Here is a 15,720-nt window from a genome sequence, read left to right as displayed (position 1 = left end):
CAGCACTAGTGAGGGCATCAGTCCAGGAGTACCCACAGGCCTCAGCCCCCTTTACTCTCTGCCTGCCCGTCAGATGTGGGCTGGGCCCCCTCTGGTCGGACAGAGCAGGTCCCAGTCCCCTCCTGTCCCCTGACTGTCCCATGTGGTCTGCACCTGCAGGACTTGTCCTACAAGGACCGGCACTGGCATGAGGCCTGCTTCCACTGCTCGCGGTGCAAGAGCTCGCTGGTGGACAAGCCCTTCGCTGCAAAGGAGGACCAGCTGCTCTGCACGGACTGCTACTCGCACGAGTACTCGTCCAAGTGCCAGGAATGCAAGAAGACCATCATGCCAGGTGAGGAACGCTCCCTCCTCCCCCGCAAAGCATGCTTTCTCTCTCTTACCTCCTATGTGCTGCATCCGTACTCAGGTGGTTATTTCAGCAAATATGCATCATGTTCTGGCACAGGGCACTGGGCAAGCAGCGAGGTGTCCATAGAGCAGTGATCTGAGAGACACACCTGCCCCTCTGCCCATGTGGAGTTGATGTTCTAGACAGACAGATGGACATGACCTTCCAGATAGACCCAGACTTGAACGCAGCTGGGTCAGACACCAAGGACAGTGATAAGAGGACTTGTCTGTTGAAGAGTGAGGATGGGGCTTTGTCTCTTCTTGTTTAGGGGGAGGTTAGTTTGTTTTGTTTTGTTTCTTGTAGGAGAGAGGAATGTTTTCTTTTATAAAAAGAGCAAACAAAAATGTGTAGACTTTTAAAATACGTAATTTAAAAAATAAATCTCGTTAGACAAATATAGAAATAAGGGCAAGGAGAGTAACCACTGTGAGGAGAGCCAAAGATTTGAACCCTGGACGACAGAGAGAAAAGGACAGACACCGTGTGGCTGGTTCATCGGCCGTGTATGGTCAGTGCTGTGCTCTGCAAACCGGAAAGGTGCGACCCAAGGGTAGACTGGCCAGGACTCCCAGTTAAACCTGAATTTCAGCTACTTTTTTATTATTTGTCCCATTTGGAACCTTAAACCTGGATTCCCAGTTAGCCACATGAAAGCAGGAGAGAACTCTGTCCCTGGAATGTCCAGGACAAGTGGCCTCACGAAGAACAGGATAGGGTGAAGTGGTAACCAGACGCCTGGAAGCCAGGCTCATGGAGCAGCAGACTGGTTGGGGTACAGACCTCCCTGAGTAAGTAGAGGACTGGTGGTGGGGGTGTCACTTGAAATGAGGGTCTTTGGGCTCTGGGGCCTCCTGCCAGGAGGGTGCCGACAGAGCCGCTGTGGAGTCAGGCTCGGGTTGGTGGCAAACCCTCAGATGGCTTGGGGCGGCATCCATACTCAAGACAATCCCTTTACTAGGCGAGCATCCTAAAGCCCTAGGAAGGCTTAGAACTAAAGGCAGACATCATAAGAGAATCTAACCTGTGTTAAATAATCTGAGAAAGTATGAGTGAAGTTTTAAAAAACTTGATCTAAAGAGTAAATTAACTTTGTGACTCTGACTTAAAAGTACAATTGAATAAGTGATTTAGGCTTCTGATTTTAAACTGAACATGTCTTAACTGATAAACTGTTTTGACATGTAAGACCTCTTATGATTTATCATATTTATAAGTTTAATTTATTTCAACTTGAGGTTCAGTTTGTTAGTAGGATACTTAAAAGAGATATCAAGTATATTAAATTTTTAAATGTAGTTTTGAGAGGAGCTCAGTTTACTACATTAATAAAGAAAAGGCCCCTTGAAAGTGATTTTTTAAATTCACTGTATTCCCAGATGCAATCATAGATGTGTCATACGAAAGTGAGTCGAGGGTTTTGAGTTTGTTGTCAATAGGTTGAATGCTAATTTTTAAAAACCAAGGCAATCTGCTAAGTAATCACATTTCATACAGTCGCTGGGTTCACATCGTAACTTGAAGAGAATTAAAACTACATAGATAGTTAGATTCTCGACTCTTTAGTGGAAGACTGATTGCCAAGCCCTGGAGCTTCTGTTTTATTTTTGGTTTGCTTTGTTTTTGGCAATGAAGACACTGAAGAGTTTTGAGCAAGAGAGCGACATGAGGGAAGCGTTATTTTAGGAAGATATATTGGATAAGAAATCATAACTCTTAAAAAAAGGCAAGGGAATAATTAGGCCTTCAGTAAGATGGTTCCTTACTGCTATTACATTTCTCTGGTTAAAACGCCTTAAAAATAACTGTGACGTGCTATTACGAGGAACGAAAATGGCGAGCGATGTCCCCACAGCAGCACTGGCAGTGCGTAAAAGGAGCCAGGCCTGGAGCTGCTGCTGCAGCTCCCAGCAGTGGAAGGTCAGGAAGGCCTCTGACAAAATTATGTTAACGCTGCCAATGTTGGAACCAAGGGGCCCGAACGTGGTGCCGGCGGGAATGAGAACGGAAGCCCGCGTAAAGGTCCTCTCCCACTGGAAGTCACGTGCAGACACAGCAGTCTCCGTACAATAAGAACCATGAGATTAATTGAAAAACAAATTAAATCTTTACTAGGTTTTCACAACAGGAGCCCAAGGAAGCTTCCGTTAGTGACTCATAGGAGACTCCTTTAAATCCTCTCTCCATCTCCATTTCACAGTGCCCACATCCACGGGCTCCCCAGACTCTCCCCAGCCACTCTGCGGGCTCTCCGGTCCTGCTCTCCTCATCCCTCTGTTCAGCTTCTGCCTTCATTTGTTTGCTCGTCTGTTCGCCCTTCCGTAGCAGTGCTCTGCCCTTTTGCACGTAGACCCTGCGGGCGCCTCTGCTTCTCCAATTCTCCTCCGGGATAGAAGTGTTCCTGGGAGGATGGTGGACCCCAAAGAGAAGGACCGGGGTCGTGCGGTCACGCTGGAGCTCCAGGGACTGGTGGGAGGTGCACAGGCCCACACAGCATCCGCAGAGATGGCTGCTGAGCCCGCAGAAACAGTTGAGACCTTTAAGAGGGGAGTTTGAGGTTCAAGTGCAAGTGGTAAAGAAGAATGGCCCAGCGAGGGCACTTCGAATGAGAACTCAGTGAAATCTCACAATATAGAATTGCAAAAGCATTAGCAATTTTAAGCTTAGGTGGCCTTGAAGTTCACCTGTCTCAGCTCCTCAGTGAAGAAACCAGAAATTTAAATGGCCACCACCGGCTACAGTGAGTGGCTGAGCTGGGACTGGGATCCTGTCCAGTGTTCCTGCTGTGCTGAGGTCCAAGCAGCCTTCTGGACCAGCCACGAGAAAGGCAGATGGGCACGGAACTCACGGGCACGGATGCCACTAATTTCATTTCACTTCGGCAATGGCAGTTAACTCCAAGGAGGGAAAAATGGAATGCACAGAGAAGCCTTCATGGCATGGGCATGCATAGCCTCACTAGCAGGAGTACAGCACCGCAGAGTTGGGTCATCCCCAGTGAATCAGCTTGGTGCTCGTGCAAACGCAGGGTCAGGGAGCCCCGCCCTCGCTTTGCTCCTCAGTAGCTGTGCGACTTGAGCCATCTAAAGTTTTTGGGACCTTGGTCTCCTCTCCATCTCATTCCTCTCCCCCTGCCAGTCTGAGTTACTTTAAATTTGAAAACAGCGTGGCAAATGGGATAGTATGAAGTTTATTTCCTCCTGTGCCACCTGCAGGAGCACATTTACTTTGTTACTCAGCCTGCTTGAAGTCCTCTTGAACTCTGTTTCCATCTTTGCTGAGCGGTAAGCGAGCCACCGGACCTTTGAGCTGGTCTGGTTTTTTTGTTCTCACCGCGTGTCCGTCCTGGCCTTTCCCTCACTTTGGCGCCTCTTCTTTCTACTCTCAGTCCTCAGAGAAAGCTTAGAAACCAGCAGGGTTTGTTTTCTAGGCTCTTGTTTTGTGGCTCTGACATCTCACTGATCACTGTCTCTCACTGAGACAACGTTGTCCCTTTCTGACAACGTTGGAGGAGAAGACCTGCATCTCAGAAGTTTGTCTACAAGAGTGATTCTTGGAAATTACGTCAGTCTCAGTCCGGGGCTGTTCAAGACAATAAGCCTTTGCACCAGTCATGACATGAAAAACAGACATGTTTCCTGGGTATTTAAATTTCCACCTGTCCTGGACTTCTGAGTTAGTCAGGGTGAGAGAGACAGACAGACAAATAGATCGTAGCAAGGAACTGGGTCACAAAGTTTGGGGGCTGGCGAGTCCGAAGCCCATAGTGCAGACCTGCAGACTGGACACTCAGGTCAGAGCCGATACTGTATCCTTGAGTCTGAATCTCCTAGGGCAGTGGGTTGGAAGCTCAGGCAGGGTTTCTCTTTTGCAGTCTTGAGGAGAGTTCCTTCCTACTTAGGGAAACCTTAGACTTTGCTCTAAAGGCCTTCAACTAATTAGAGGCGGCCCACTGACCCCATAGAGAATCATCTGCTTTGTTTAAAGTCTACTGAATGGATTGTTAATCACACCTATAAAGTACCTTCACAGCAACAGCATCTAGACTGATGCACAAGCAAACAATGGGCTGCATAGCCTGGACAAGTTGGTACATAAAATTAACTGTCACACTTTCCATTTTTCATGGTGTTTCCTGGAGAGAGAAAAAAATTCATCATCAGTAACACATAAAAATTGGACACTTAGTGGTCCACAGTGTCTTCCATTAAAGACTAAGGAAAGGTGGGGTGCAGCCTTCTAGATTTTGGTGGGAAATGTGTGGTAATCACAACAGCACAATCACAGCCACCACCCACTGAGCAGACACTGGACACCCACCCACCACCACGTTACGGCATCCTGTTTATCCTGCACAGTGTCCCCTCACCCTCATGTTACAGGTGCCAAAACTGAAGCCAAGAGTGGCCGAGGGCAGAGTGAGTCCCCCGTGGGTAACTGCCCTACATGTGTGGGCCCCTGTTGAGGGGGACAGAAGCGAGGGTCGGGACACACTTCACTGAAGGGCGCAGGCAGGGAGGGTTTCCAGTTGCAGGTTGTCCCTGCGCTGAGGAAGTCTCACGTGCTATTGTCTGTGGCTTAGGTAAACAGTGTGATTGGACATTTGCTTCAGCTCTACAGCCCGGCAGGTGTTTGCTTTGTGCTCAGTGGGTACACACAGGATGGCCAGGCTCCCGGATGCCTTCACCAAGTGAGGACGGCGCCAGCAGTGACACAGGCAAGGGAAAGGAATGGAGGACACGCGAGCTGCTTGAGATGGGGCAGTCCAGGGCGATGACTCTTAGGCTCAGATCAGAGTAAGCTGAAGGTGCTGTCTGTGGGGAGACACGGGAGAGAGCCACCTAAAGGAATACACCATGTACGAGGCACGGAGTGGTGAGCGAGACTTGCCCTCCAGGTGTGCATCCTTGGGGAGACTGACCTGCAGCCCCCAGGAGCGTCCAGCTGCCATTGTCCAGACGGTAGGGGACCACAATGTGTGTACACAAGGCACGGCTTCCCAGAGCAACGGCATCATTCTGAGATTGGGAGGCACGACATTAAATAGCTAGCATTTTAGGTGAAGACAAATGTAAATCTTAAAGTAGGATGTGAAATTTTCCTAAAAGTTTTGAAATTTCCAAGACATGTCATGATCCTCGCAGGCTGAAGAGGGGGAGGGCTTAGATTTTTTAGATGGGACTTTGGAGAGGTCTGGAGGGTGCGTGCTATGATGGAGGCACATGCCAGGAGCAGGAGAGTCCAGAAAGGGACCCTCGGAAAGTCACATTTGAGCAGTCTGGAAGGGTGAGCTGGATTTCAACAGATGGAGAAGTCAGAGAATGTCACTTCTGGCAGAAGAAACGGACTGGGCACCAAAGGCAGGGTGTCTGGGAAAAGCCTGGTGTGTGCAAAAAAGAAGGAGAAGGAGAAAGAGAAGGAGGAGGAGGAGGAGGGGAGGAGGAGGAGGAGGGAGGAGGAGGAGGAGGAGGAGAAGCAATCTTCCTTGCTTTGGTTGGATTTTTTTAAAAGTGCTACAACGAAATCAAGATGCATAGCAGTACAGAGCATTGTGTAGCTTCTGAATCTAGATAGGACAAGAGGTGGGTGCTAAATGAAAAAGTCGTCCTCTGGGCCCCCACCCTACAAAAGTCGATTTTTTGACGGTAGTCAGGAAACCAGGTTTCTGTCACAACCCACAGTGCTGACGTTACAGATGCTGAGGCCCTGTTTGCAGAGGTTTCTTGCAGATGCACTACATACAGCCTCTGAGCAGGCTCAGATTATCACTAATCCTTTATCAAGTTCCTGGTTTCTCTCTCACTTGCTTATTTGAATCAGAAAAAGACTCCTTCCTTCTGCTGGAGAATCAGTCAGATCTGTAGACTCTATTGAAATAAGGACTTGGCTGCCACCTGCTGGTAATCTTTTACAATACTTGCCCAGATCTGTGTCAAAGATACTTCTCAGATGCACATCCTGTACTTCGGGCTGAACGTGTGCAGTGGACTCCCTACTGGGGGCCGGACAGTTTCCTGAACACTGATGTTGATATAAGACTTATTTCAGAAGACGCCAAGAATGCAATTAGGTGGTCTTGCTTGGGGATCCTTAGTGAGAATCGTAATTGCCCTATATTCATGATAAAATCCTTGGGCTGCTTGACCAAAGGGCAGGTTGGAGATTAAAAGAGCAAGTGGCAAAGGGGTACATGGGAAAATAAAACAAGAAGACTAAATAAAGTAAGTCATTTTAGAATTTACATCAAAATTCTTCCACCTGAAATTAAATTGCCTACTGTAATTTTCCTCATTTCAGGATTCATCCACCTGAATTCCAAAGCTTTGAAGGTCACTGTGCCCCCCCCCACCCCCGCAGAGTTCCTTGAGCATTTGATATACTCTACAGGAGGTTGTGCCCACATGTCTGATCTTGGAAGTACAGGAAGCTGAGAAAGTGACCCCAAAATGACATCTAATAAAATAATCACATAATGACTCAACTAAATACTCAAGTATCCTAATTACTCGAGTCATGGACGTCTCACTAGCCTTCCAACCAGCTTTGTCATTTTGATGGCATTATTTTTGGACTTCGAGTTGAAGACTAGTTTGTAGACGCCTGCCCTATGCTGCCCATATTACCTCAGCGGGCTGCTACCCTAGCCCCAGCCAGGCCATCTGGCTTCTGACCTACCTCCCCCCTCGCTTGCTGATTCCGGGCGGAACTCTGTTTGCTCCTCTTTCTACAGTAGCCATCCCTTATGTGAGCCCAGGGGTTGGCAAAATTTTTCCATGAAGAACCAGATAAATATTGGCGGCTTTGCAAGCCATACAGCCTGTGTCACAACTACTCAACTCTGCCACTGTAGCATGCAAACAGTTATAGACGATGGAAGTAAGTGAATGTGTGTGGCTATGTTCCAGTAAAACTTCAGCGATAACGTAGGCAGCCATCCAGATTTGGCCGACGGCTGTGTGTAAGGTGCTGGCATCCGAGCTGTTTTGCTTCTTCCTTCATGATGCTTCTCTTCCCCAAATCCTTCTTTACTTCTGCTTCATACCAAAGGTGCTTATATGCATATGCTTTGAACCATCTCTTTCTATAAATATGCACACTTTTTTTGGTAAAGTATGGGGAAAACATCAATTAGCAAATATTAAGCATTTGCTGTGAATCCAGCTTGGGAGGTGGGGGGCGGGCGAGTGAACCAAAAAGTGTTTTGGTTCTCTCAGACTTCTTAATCTATGAGAGAAATGATCTAAACATATCAAATAATAATAGTTATTCAAAAAAAATTGGGTGTCACAGGATAAGTTCAGGAAATTACTAAGTGGATGTACAAGTAATGCATGTGGATTTTAATGAGAGCACTTGGCCCAGCGCATGAAACTGCGACAGAAGGTCCCAGCTTGGTCTACACCGCGGCTGCATGAAGTGAGTCAGCTCCTTGCCAAGCGGGGCTTGAGATGTTAGGTTCCTTTATGCCCCATTTCCATCCCCCTGAGAAGCAGAGGGTGTTTATTGACTGACAGTTCTCCCTGCTCCAAAATTCACACTCTGAAGGGCTAGTCTGAGCTATCGTTTGCAGTGAGTGCTGAGGGAGAGAGACAAATATTTTTTTTATGTCATATTCATAATCACTCTGCTCAACAAATATTATGTACAGATAGTGTTCTAGGATCTGGATGTGTAGCAATGAATCACAAGACAGAGTCCTTGCTTTCTATAAAATAGAAATTATTCCCCTTTAGAGGAGAGCCTTCAAGAGCCTACGTGACTTTCTGCGGTCACAAAACTAGATGGTGGCAGGTTCTCAGCACAGACCGCTGGGACACCAAGCCAGTCATTTCAACAGTGCTGTTCTGTTTTGACTGTCACAACAGGTACCCGCAAGATGGAGTATAAGGGCAGCAGCTGGCACGAGACCTGCTTCATCTGCCATCGCTGCCAACAGCCAATTGGAACCAAGAGCTTCATCCCCAAGGATGATCAGAATTTCTGCGTGCCCTGCTATGAGAAGCAGTATGCCTTGCAGTGTGTTCAGTGCAAAAAGGTACCTGATTGTCCCTTGGACCTTGCACACTCTAGCCGAAGGTGGGAAGTAAGGGGAAAAAGGTATGCCCGTAGGTCAGGGGCAGATCCTTAATAACCATTATCCAGTCAATTGTGGGCTCTGTCCGCCGGGCTCTGTTAGGTTAGAGAAAGAAAAGGAAGCCCGCACGTGTAGGGAGCCATGTCACTCCCGCCTGCCCCTCCACCCTTCTGTGCCCTTCAGGAAGTAGCTTGGTTTGCTTCAGTGTGTCCTCTTCTTTTACACACACACACACACACACACACACACACACACACACACGGGTCTCAACACCATGCACCACCAACTCTGCCCCGGACAGTACCAGTTATAGATCTTGATACAAACTCTTTGGCTCCTGGCCCTTTTATCGACTGAGCTGCTTCACCTGTGGGGGCCCTGCCCGGCTCCTGGTCTGCGGGAAAACAGTGCCGCTGCTGCGCCCCGCCCCGCGTGAGCCTTGGCTAAACGCCTCCCTGCGCGCACCTTTTCAGAGGGCAGTGTATTTATTCTTTTCCTTCAACCAACCTTTCTAATTTCCTTCTGTCTCATTTCCATTTTTTTCTTAACTACTGTTTTAAATTCCATTCCTCTCTCCTTCCCCTCTTATGATTATGCTGGTCGTCTGCCACTTATCCCTTTGTCCTTGGATGGACTCTCATTCCGTGTTTATATCAGGAATCCTCTTCTCTGCTCACTCCCTTTTCGTCTTGTTTTGTTTTACTCATCAAGATCCAAGGAAAATTTGTTGTTATTGCTTTTTCCTCCTTTATCTTCTTCACCACCTCATCGTGCTGGTCAGTAGGGGAAATGAAGGCACACCTCCTTCCAGGCTGCACGCCTTCATGTGTGTGCTCATCAGGACACGCGACAGCACTCCTGCCAGAGGCATTCATGCCTCCCACAGTGACAGGCACTCGGGGGCATCGGGGTCCAATGGGGGAGGAGTCAGACACAGTCTGGGTGGGTGTAGACTCTAAGGTCAAACATTCAAGTACTTACGGACAAGTGTGCCTTGGGGGAAGAACAGAATCTTAACAGAGCATACACCCGGGAGGACCTGAACCAATGCGAGGAGTACGGTCCAGGGCAGAGTTTAGGGAACATTCTCTAAGAAAGCAACATTCGTGCTGAGACATCTTAGCTAGCTAGGGGATGTGGGGTGAGGATGAGGGGACAGCGAGCCCTGACAAAGGGAGGATGAGGGATGTATTCCAAGCAGAGGAAACATCTCACATCGACATGCCTTCTGCAGCCACAGAGATACCTTGTAACCCAACATATTTCATATAAATTCTCTTGCTGGGGGAACATTTAACACAAATGTTAAAAGACTGAAAGACAGAGTGAGAAAGCAAGTTTTACTCTGCCTCCCAAGACGCCCACCCTGTCCCTGCAGCGTAGGAGGCACCTACTCCACACCATCTTTTAACTTCTCCCACAAGCAACAATAGACTGAGCTCCCAGTGGGCGTTTGACAGGTTGTTGCTCGAGGCACAGGGATCTTTACAAATGACTTGCCCGCAGACACAAGGCTGTGAGGAGAGGGGTTAGGATTCGGACTGAGGCCCCGCAATTTTCCCTCCTGGCACCACCTCCCTGCATGGCGAGGAAGCAGTGCTGCCGGTGACACCTCTGCCTTACAGTCCCAACGTCTCTCTGAGGGGCTGAGGGCAGATGCCCTAGTACTGATGTTATGAGCGGGAAAGGCAGGGTCTGCAGCAGTGGAAGGGGGAATAAAGGGTGACAATGAAGTCTGTAAAGCAGTTTTGACTGTTAACCAAAATTGGATGTTTTCTGGATGGGGAACTTGCGCCATCTAGTGGCAATAGCTGGGACTGAGGAAGTGTGCTAAGAGCAGAGGCCACTGTGCCTCTGGAAACTGACCCTCGCCTCTTGCCTCCTCCAGCCCATCACCACCGGAGGGGTCACTTACCGGGAGCAGCCCTGGCACAGGGAGTGCTTCGTGTGCACGGCCTGCAAGAAGCCGCTCTCTGGGCAGCGCTTCACGTCCCGGGACGAGTTTGCCTACTGCCTGAGCTGCTTCTGCGACTTGTACGCCAAGAAGTGTGCTGGGTGCACCAACCCGATCAGCGGTGAGTGAACAGGGGGTCCCTGCTCAGAGTGCGAGGATTGAACAAGGTGTGAGCGTCCAGAGTGCGAAGGTGTGTATGCGGGCAGACCTCGGAAACACTGAGTTCAGCTCTAAAACGCCACAATAAAGCCAGTGGTGCTTGTTTTGCTGATGGAAGGTCTTGCTTTCCATGTGTGAAAAAACTTAACATCTGTTAAGCGTGATACAGCTAATCACAATATGGCGAGGTCGCCTCTATACCTAGAGTCTTCAGGCCTCAGGAAGGTTCTGAATGGGCCGACTTTCTGCCTAACTGCTCCCTCTCCTTGTCACACTGGACACTGCAGCGGGTAAGGACTTCCCCTCCAGCTCACCCAATCACCATGAACCACATGAATAGACTGTCCTCAAGAGGTTTATTATTTCTGTTTTGAGTTATATAATCTCCCAAACTGCAGTCTGTGGGTACCTGACAACCATATAAGCACGATGGACTTAGCAGCTCATCGAAGTCGCAAAGGCGCTCCATAGCCTGGAGGCATGGCTGTATGAGGGCAGAGGGCAACGTTCGAGGCAGTTCTTTCATATCCCTCAAAGGGCTGGGCAAAATGAGAACCCCAAATCTGGATGGCTGGCAGACTAGACATTGGACTCAATGATTACATGTGCCACGGAATTCAATGTGGGGAGCAGATGGCTGGTCAGACGAAAGCGCTGTGCATGTTCACCATGTATTGCTGCACGAATCAGTGACTGGGCTGGGAGGAAAGAGTGTGAAATTCTACTACGGCACAGAAGTTCAATGAAGTTGGTTCCCAGCTCTGTGACAGTCACTTGATCCCTATCAAGAGCAGACGGCAGATACATGCAATATAAACACAGGGCCCAGCCAAACAGTGTTCCTGTATAGTTTTGCAATGTAATTACACACATACGTTCTACAACCCCTCTGTGCGCGTCTTCACTTTCTTTTTCTTCCGGTCTAGAACTGAGTTTACCTAACTCATCTAACGCACCTGATGTAGAAAGTCTCACATCACTAAAATAATTCTCTCATGTGTAAGCCAGAGCTCATATTTCCATACGAAATGAAAATGTAAAGAAAAGAAGCATTGCCTTTAAATTTTTCTATGTTAAGACATCCAATTGTAGCCATTTATATCCCATATTTTCCTTGCTCACATTTAGAAGGAAAAATGCAGTCTTTTGCCCTAACACACTAATCTTGAAAGCTGTTTTCACAGTAACTTCTGTGGAAATAAATGTTTATAAGTTAAGCTTTATAAATTAATATGATCTACATAAAAATGCTTTTATATGTAAAGTATCAATCAGGTTTGTGTGTTAATTGTAGCTATTACTATTGTAGCACTGAAAAAAAAAAAGAAACTAGAAAAACAGTATGAAAATTTTCCTCCAAAATAGGAGTTAATTCTCTGAAATACAGAGAGTAGATAATGTTCAGGATCCCACAGAGGAATTTTGAAATTACAGCTAAAATGTACTTTAAAACAGAGTCCTAAATAATTGTGCAAGATCGCGAATTAGATTAAATTTCTAATAGATCCATGCTTAGTATTTTTGTCTTGAACAAAATTTACATGATTTTCGTAAATAAATTTGAATTACTTTCTAATAGTTTATGTGCAGTGGTTCACACATAAATACTGTCGATCCTCATAATTCACAGTTCATATTTGCAAATTTGTCTGCTCACTAATATTTATTTATCACTCCAAAATCAATACTCGTGGTGCCCTCACGGTCGTTCACAGTGATGCCAGAGTTGGAGTCATCTGATGCGATCTTTTCCCAGTCGAGGTAGAACGGGCGACATTCTGACTTCTTGATCCAACTCCTGTTGTAAACAAGGGTCCTTTTCATGACATGTATAGTGCCACATTTTTTTTTTTTTTTTTATTTTTTTTTTTTGTGCTTTTTTTAATTGGCATTTCGCCTGTTTAAAATGGCCCCCAAGGACAGTGCTGAAGCGTTGTCTGTTCCTGAGCCCACGAAGGCTATGAGGTGCCTTATGTTTTAGATCAGCTTCCTTGAGGCTTGAGTCACGATGCTGTTGGTCATAAGTTCAATGTGAATGACTCAATTAAATAAGGTATTTTTAAACAGAAATAGACATAAAACAAGCTTACGTGTTGATCGGTTGACAAAAATGTTGGGACCAGAGGCTCGCAGGGACCTAACCCTGTATTTCTCTTGGGAGCAGGAGTTCAGTATTTGCTAATTCAGTGTTCAGTGACTTTACAGAACATCACTATCTCAAGTAAAGAGAATTTACTGTACATACATCTTGTCCTTAGGAGGGTTCATCACCCTGGGGCTGTCTTCGGCTCTCCTATCTATCACTCTTCCCTTTGCTGGCATTTCAAGGAAATAGTAGGGCTTCTAAGAGGAGACTTTCAACCTGAGACAGCTGCCCAGCTTAGCCCCTATCACTGACAGTCTTCGTACACAGAACCTCCCCACCCCGTACCCCACCGCCGTGCTCCTCCTTGCCCCAGATCTACTATGTAGCAGGACTTAACCAGAGGAGGGAGAAAGAAGAAACATGGAATGGTGGAAATGCTGAGGCTTCTGAGCTGCCTCCTGGCTTTTCAGCTAACTCACCGTGCTGAAAAGAAAAACCACTGCAGGCTAGATCTTGGAGGTGTCACAAGTTTGATTCCAGGCCACCACAACAAAGTGAGCATCACAATGAAGCAAGTCAATCTTTTTGCTGGTTTTGCCTTCAATTTGCAAAAAAATGCAGCATCTATGAAGCACAATAAAGCAAAGTGCAATAAAACAAAGTGTGCCTGTATCTTCCAGCTGTTCTACAGCCTTTGCCCCAAGTCACGTTAATGTGTTGCCTAAGCCACTGGTTTCCAAACGTGGCTATGCCTTCAAAACACCTGAGGAGCTTTAAAAATTACTACTGCTGGGGCCATGATTTAATTGGGCATGGCCTGGGTGTTAGAATTTTTAAAATTTTCCCAGATGATTCGAATATGCAGAATAATTGGAGACTCATTGGTCCAAATCACTGGTTTGGTTCTGTCTTAGGGCTAGGCCATGGGTTCAGTGGGTCTTTCATAGCCCTTATCAGGATTAGAGGCAATCAGTATTTTAGTGACATTGGTTATTCCATGTAACTCTTATTTTAAAACTTCTGTTTAGGAAAAGAGAGCTGAAAAGCTTTACTAGTATAGCAGAGGTTGTGCCGTATTAGAGCACAAGAACTTGCATTATAGGACAATTTTGAGTCCAAGCTCTAACTGACTGAAGGGGATTAGCATTAAGGTCTAAGGCTCCCATTGGGAAAGGATTTAATGCCCAACCTCAGCCTCACCAATTAAGTTACAAAAGGAACTAATTGTTAAATGCATTACAGCCTTCTAATGCCAGTCTGAGACCTCAAACTATTATAAATGGAGTACTCAGTGTGGTTACTTTGTTTTTAATATGATAGATGAAACTATATTATTTCTGGAAAGAACTCTTTATAATTGGGATTTGTGACCCAAATTTCATCAGAATCGATCTCAACTCTAAGATAACCTCATGTATTTGATTCCATTTTATTTCAGAGGGCCCAGTGGCAGTACAAATCAACTATATTTTAACAGGCAGCTAATAGACATTAAATATTTGCTAAGAATTTGTGATCAAATAAAAATCAAGCACCCGAATTGAAATGCAGTCCTACTTTTCTTGTTTAAAATTATAAGATGGTTTTCCCTCCTGACCACACATCTTTGTAAGCTGTTCTCACCTATCTTAGCAGCCCCATCTTCCACCCACCTCACTAAACCTCTAAGCCATATGCAGCTCTCACCACCTAAGTCCATGTTTCTGTAGCTTATCTTATGATATCTCACTGTGAGAATGTACCTCCATTTCTCCCCCACCCATATATCATTTCTTCTATTTCTATTTTCTATTAGAAATTTAGTGAGGCCTTTCCTGACATTCCAGAGAAAATTAACATTTTCCTCTTGAATGCTCCCCTTGGCACTTCATTCATCAAATTACAAAATGGTGCCAGACATGAAGCACTCAGTGAAGGAATGAGAGAAGTCAGCTCCCAGTCTCAGGGATTTTCATTCTGGTGGGAAAAACAAATACACGGGAGGCTCTTTATAATTACAATATTTATCATATAGTATTGGAGCCAATGTATATATCCATTTCTTCTCATATTGATGAGATGAGCTCCTCGAGGCTGTGCACAGTATCTGATTTATATCTGGGTTTCAGCACCCAGAAACACACTATCCCTACCACACAGTCCAAACTTTGAAATGGATCAAACCAGAATTCTTTTGCCCGTGCTGATTCTAACTAGCAATATTTTTTCTCTGTTAACAGGACTTGGCGGCACAAAGTACATCTCCTTTGAGGAACGGCAGTGGCATAACGACTGCTTTAACTGCAAGAAGTGTTCCTTGTCACTGGTGGGCCGCGGCTTTCTCACAGAAAGGGATGACATCCTGTGCCCTGACTGTGGGAAAGATATCTGAAGCCAATGCAAATCACTGCTTGTGATACACACAGATTTATATATTTTCTTTCTCAACCAGGCAATATTGTGTTCTGGTTTCCACTGGTCACGCCGAGACTTTCCTCTTGTGCTTCTCAGTGATATTCACGTTTGCTTAAACCCTTCAGTTCTTTGTACTCGTTCAGTCCCAGAAGAGGAGAAAACAACCCGTATGTCAACCTTGGGTGGGAAGACAGTTTTGAATTTTTGGAATCGAGCAAGGCAAATCCAAGTGTAAAAATCCTTTTTAAATCTTTATAAATGTATCTTTCCTTCACTGCATATTTAATTTTTAAGTGCAATTAACATGTCACAACTTGAATGTTTTCCAAACTACATAAGGTAATGAAGAGTTGGTATTTACGACTGTGTGACTTCCTGTCATGTAAAGCCTAAAGCAAGATTATATGGCTTACAATAAAGTTATCCAGAATAAAATCTTTTGCTGGGCACAATGTGTAAAATGATGATTAAACATTAAGGTTCTAAGTATAAACAACGCTTTATTACACGTTCCACTGATCTCTACGTGAAGTGTGAGTTCCGTGCGCCAGGTGAGAACTGAAATGGCATTGCACCTTTTATTTAAAAGAAAGCTTTCAGTCAGCACCACAACCTCTTCCCGCTCTCCTCTCTTTGTTCCTCTCTCCCAGACTCCCTTTGTC

At 46.0% G+C, this 15,720-nt stretch overlaps 1 protein-coding gene across 3 annotated transcripts in view; it reads left to right on the top strand.

Moving 5' to 3' along the window:
* The window catches only part of FHL2 (four and a half LIM domains 2), a 36,573-nt gene extending 21,054 nt beyond the window's left edge, over positions 1-15,519 (top strand). For 2 of the 3 annotated variants that reach the window (XM_039840144.1, XM_039840145.1), the window contains exons 3-6: positions 160-334; positions 8,257-8,426; positions 10,354-10,540; positions 14,884-15,519. In XM_039840144.1, the coding sequence (XP_039696078.1) occupies positions 160-334; positions 8,257-8,426; positions 10,354-10,540; positions 14,884-15,035 (684 nt within the window). In that variant the 3' untranslated portion in view covers positions 15,036-15,519. The remainder of the gene's footprint in view (positions 1-159; positions 335-8,256; positions 8,427-10,353; positions 10,541-14,883) is intronic. The other variant, XM_039840146.1, reaches the window with a different exon arrangement.
* Positions 15,520-15,720: the final 201 nt, after the last annotated feature.

This window comes from Pteropus medius, unplaced genomic scaffold (assembly GCF_902729225.1).
Source record: "Pteropus medius unplaced genomic scaffold, Ma_sr-lr_union100, whole genome shotgun sequence".
NCBI classification, from domain to species: Eukaryota; Metazoa; Chordata; class Mammalia; order Chiroptera; family Pteropodidae; genus Pteropus; species Pteropus medius.
Note: the sequence above shows the minus strand (reverse complement) of the source record. Positions and strands in the feature narration are given on the sequence as shown.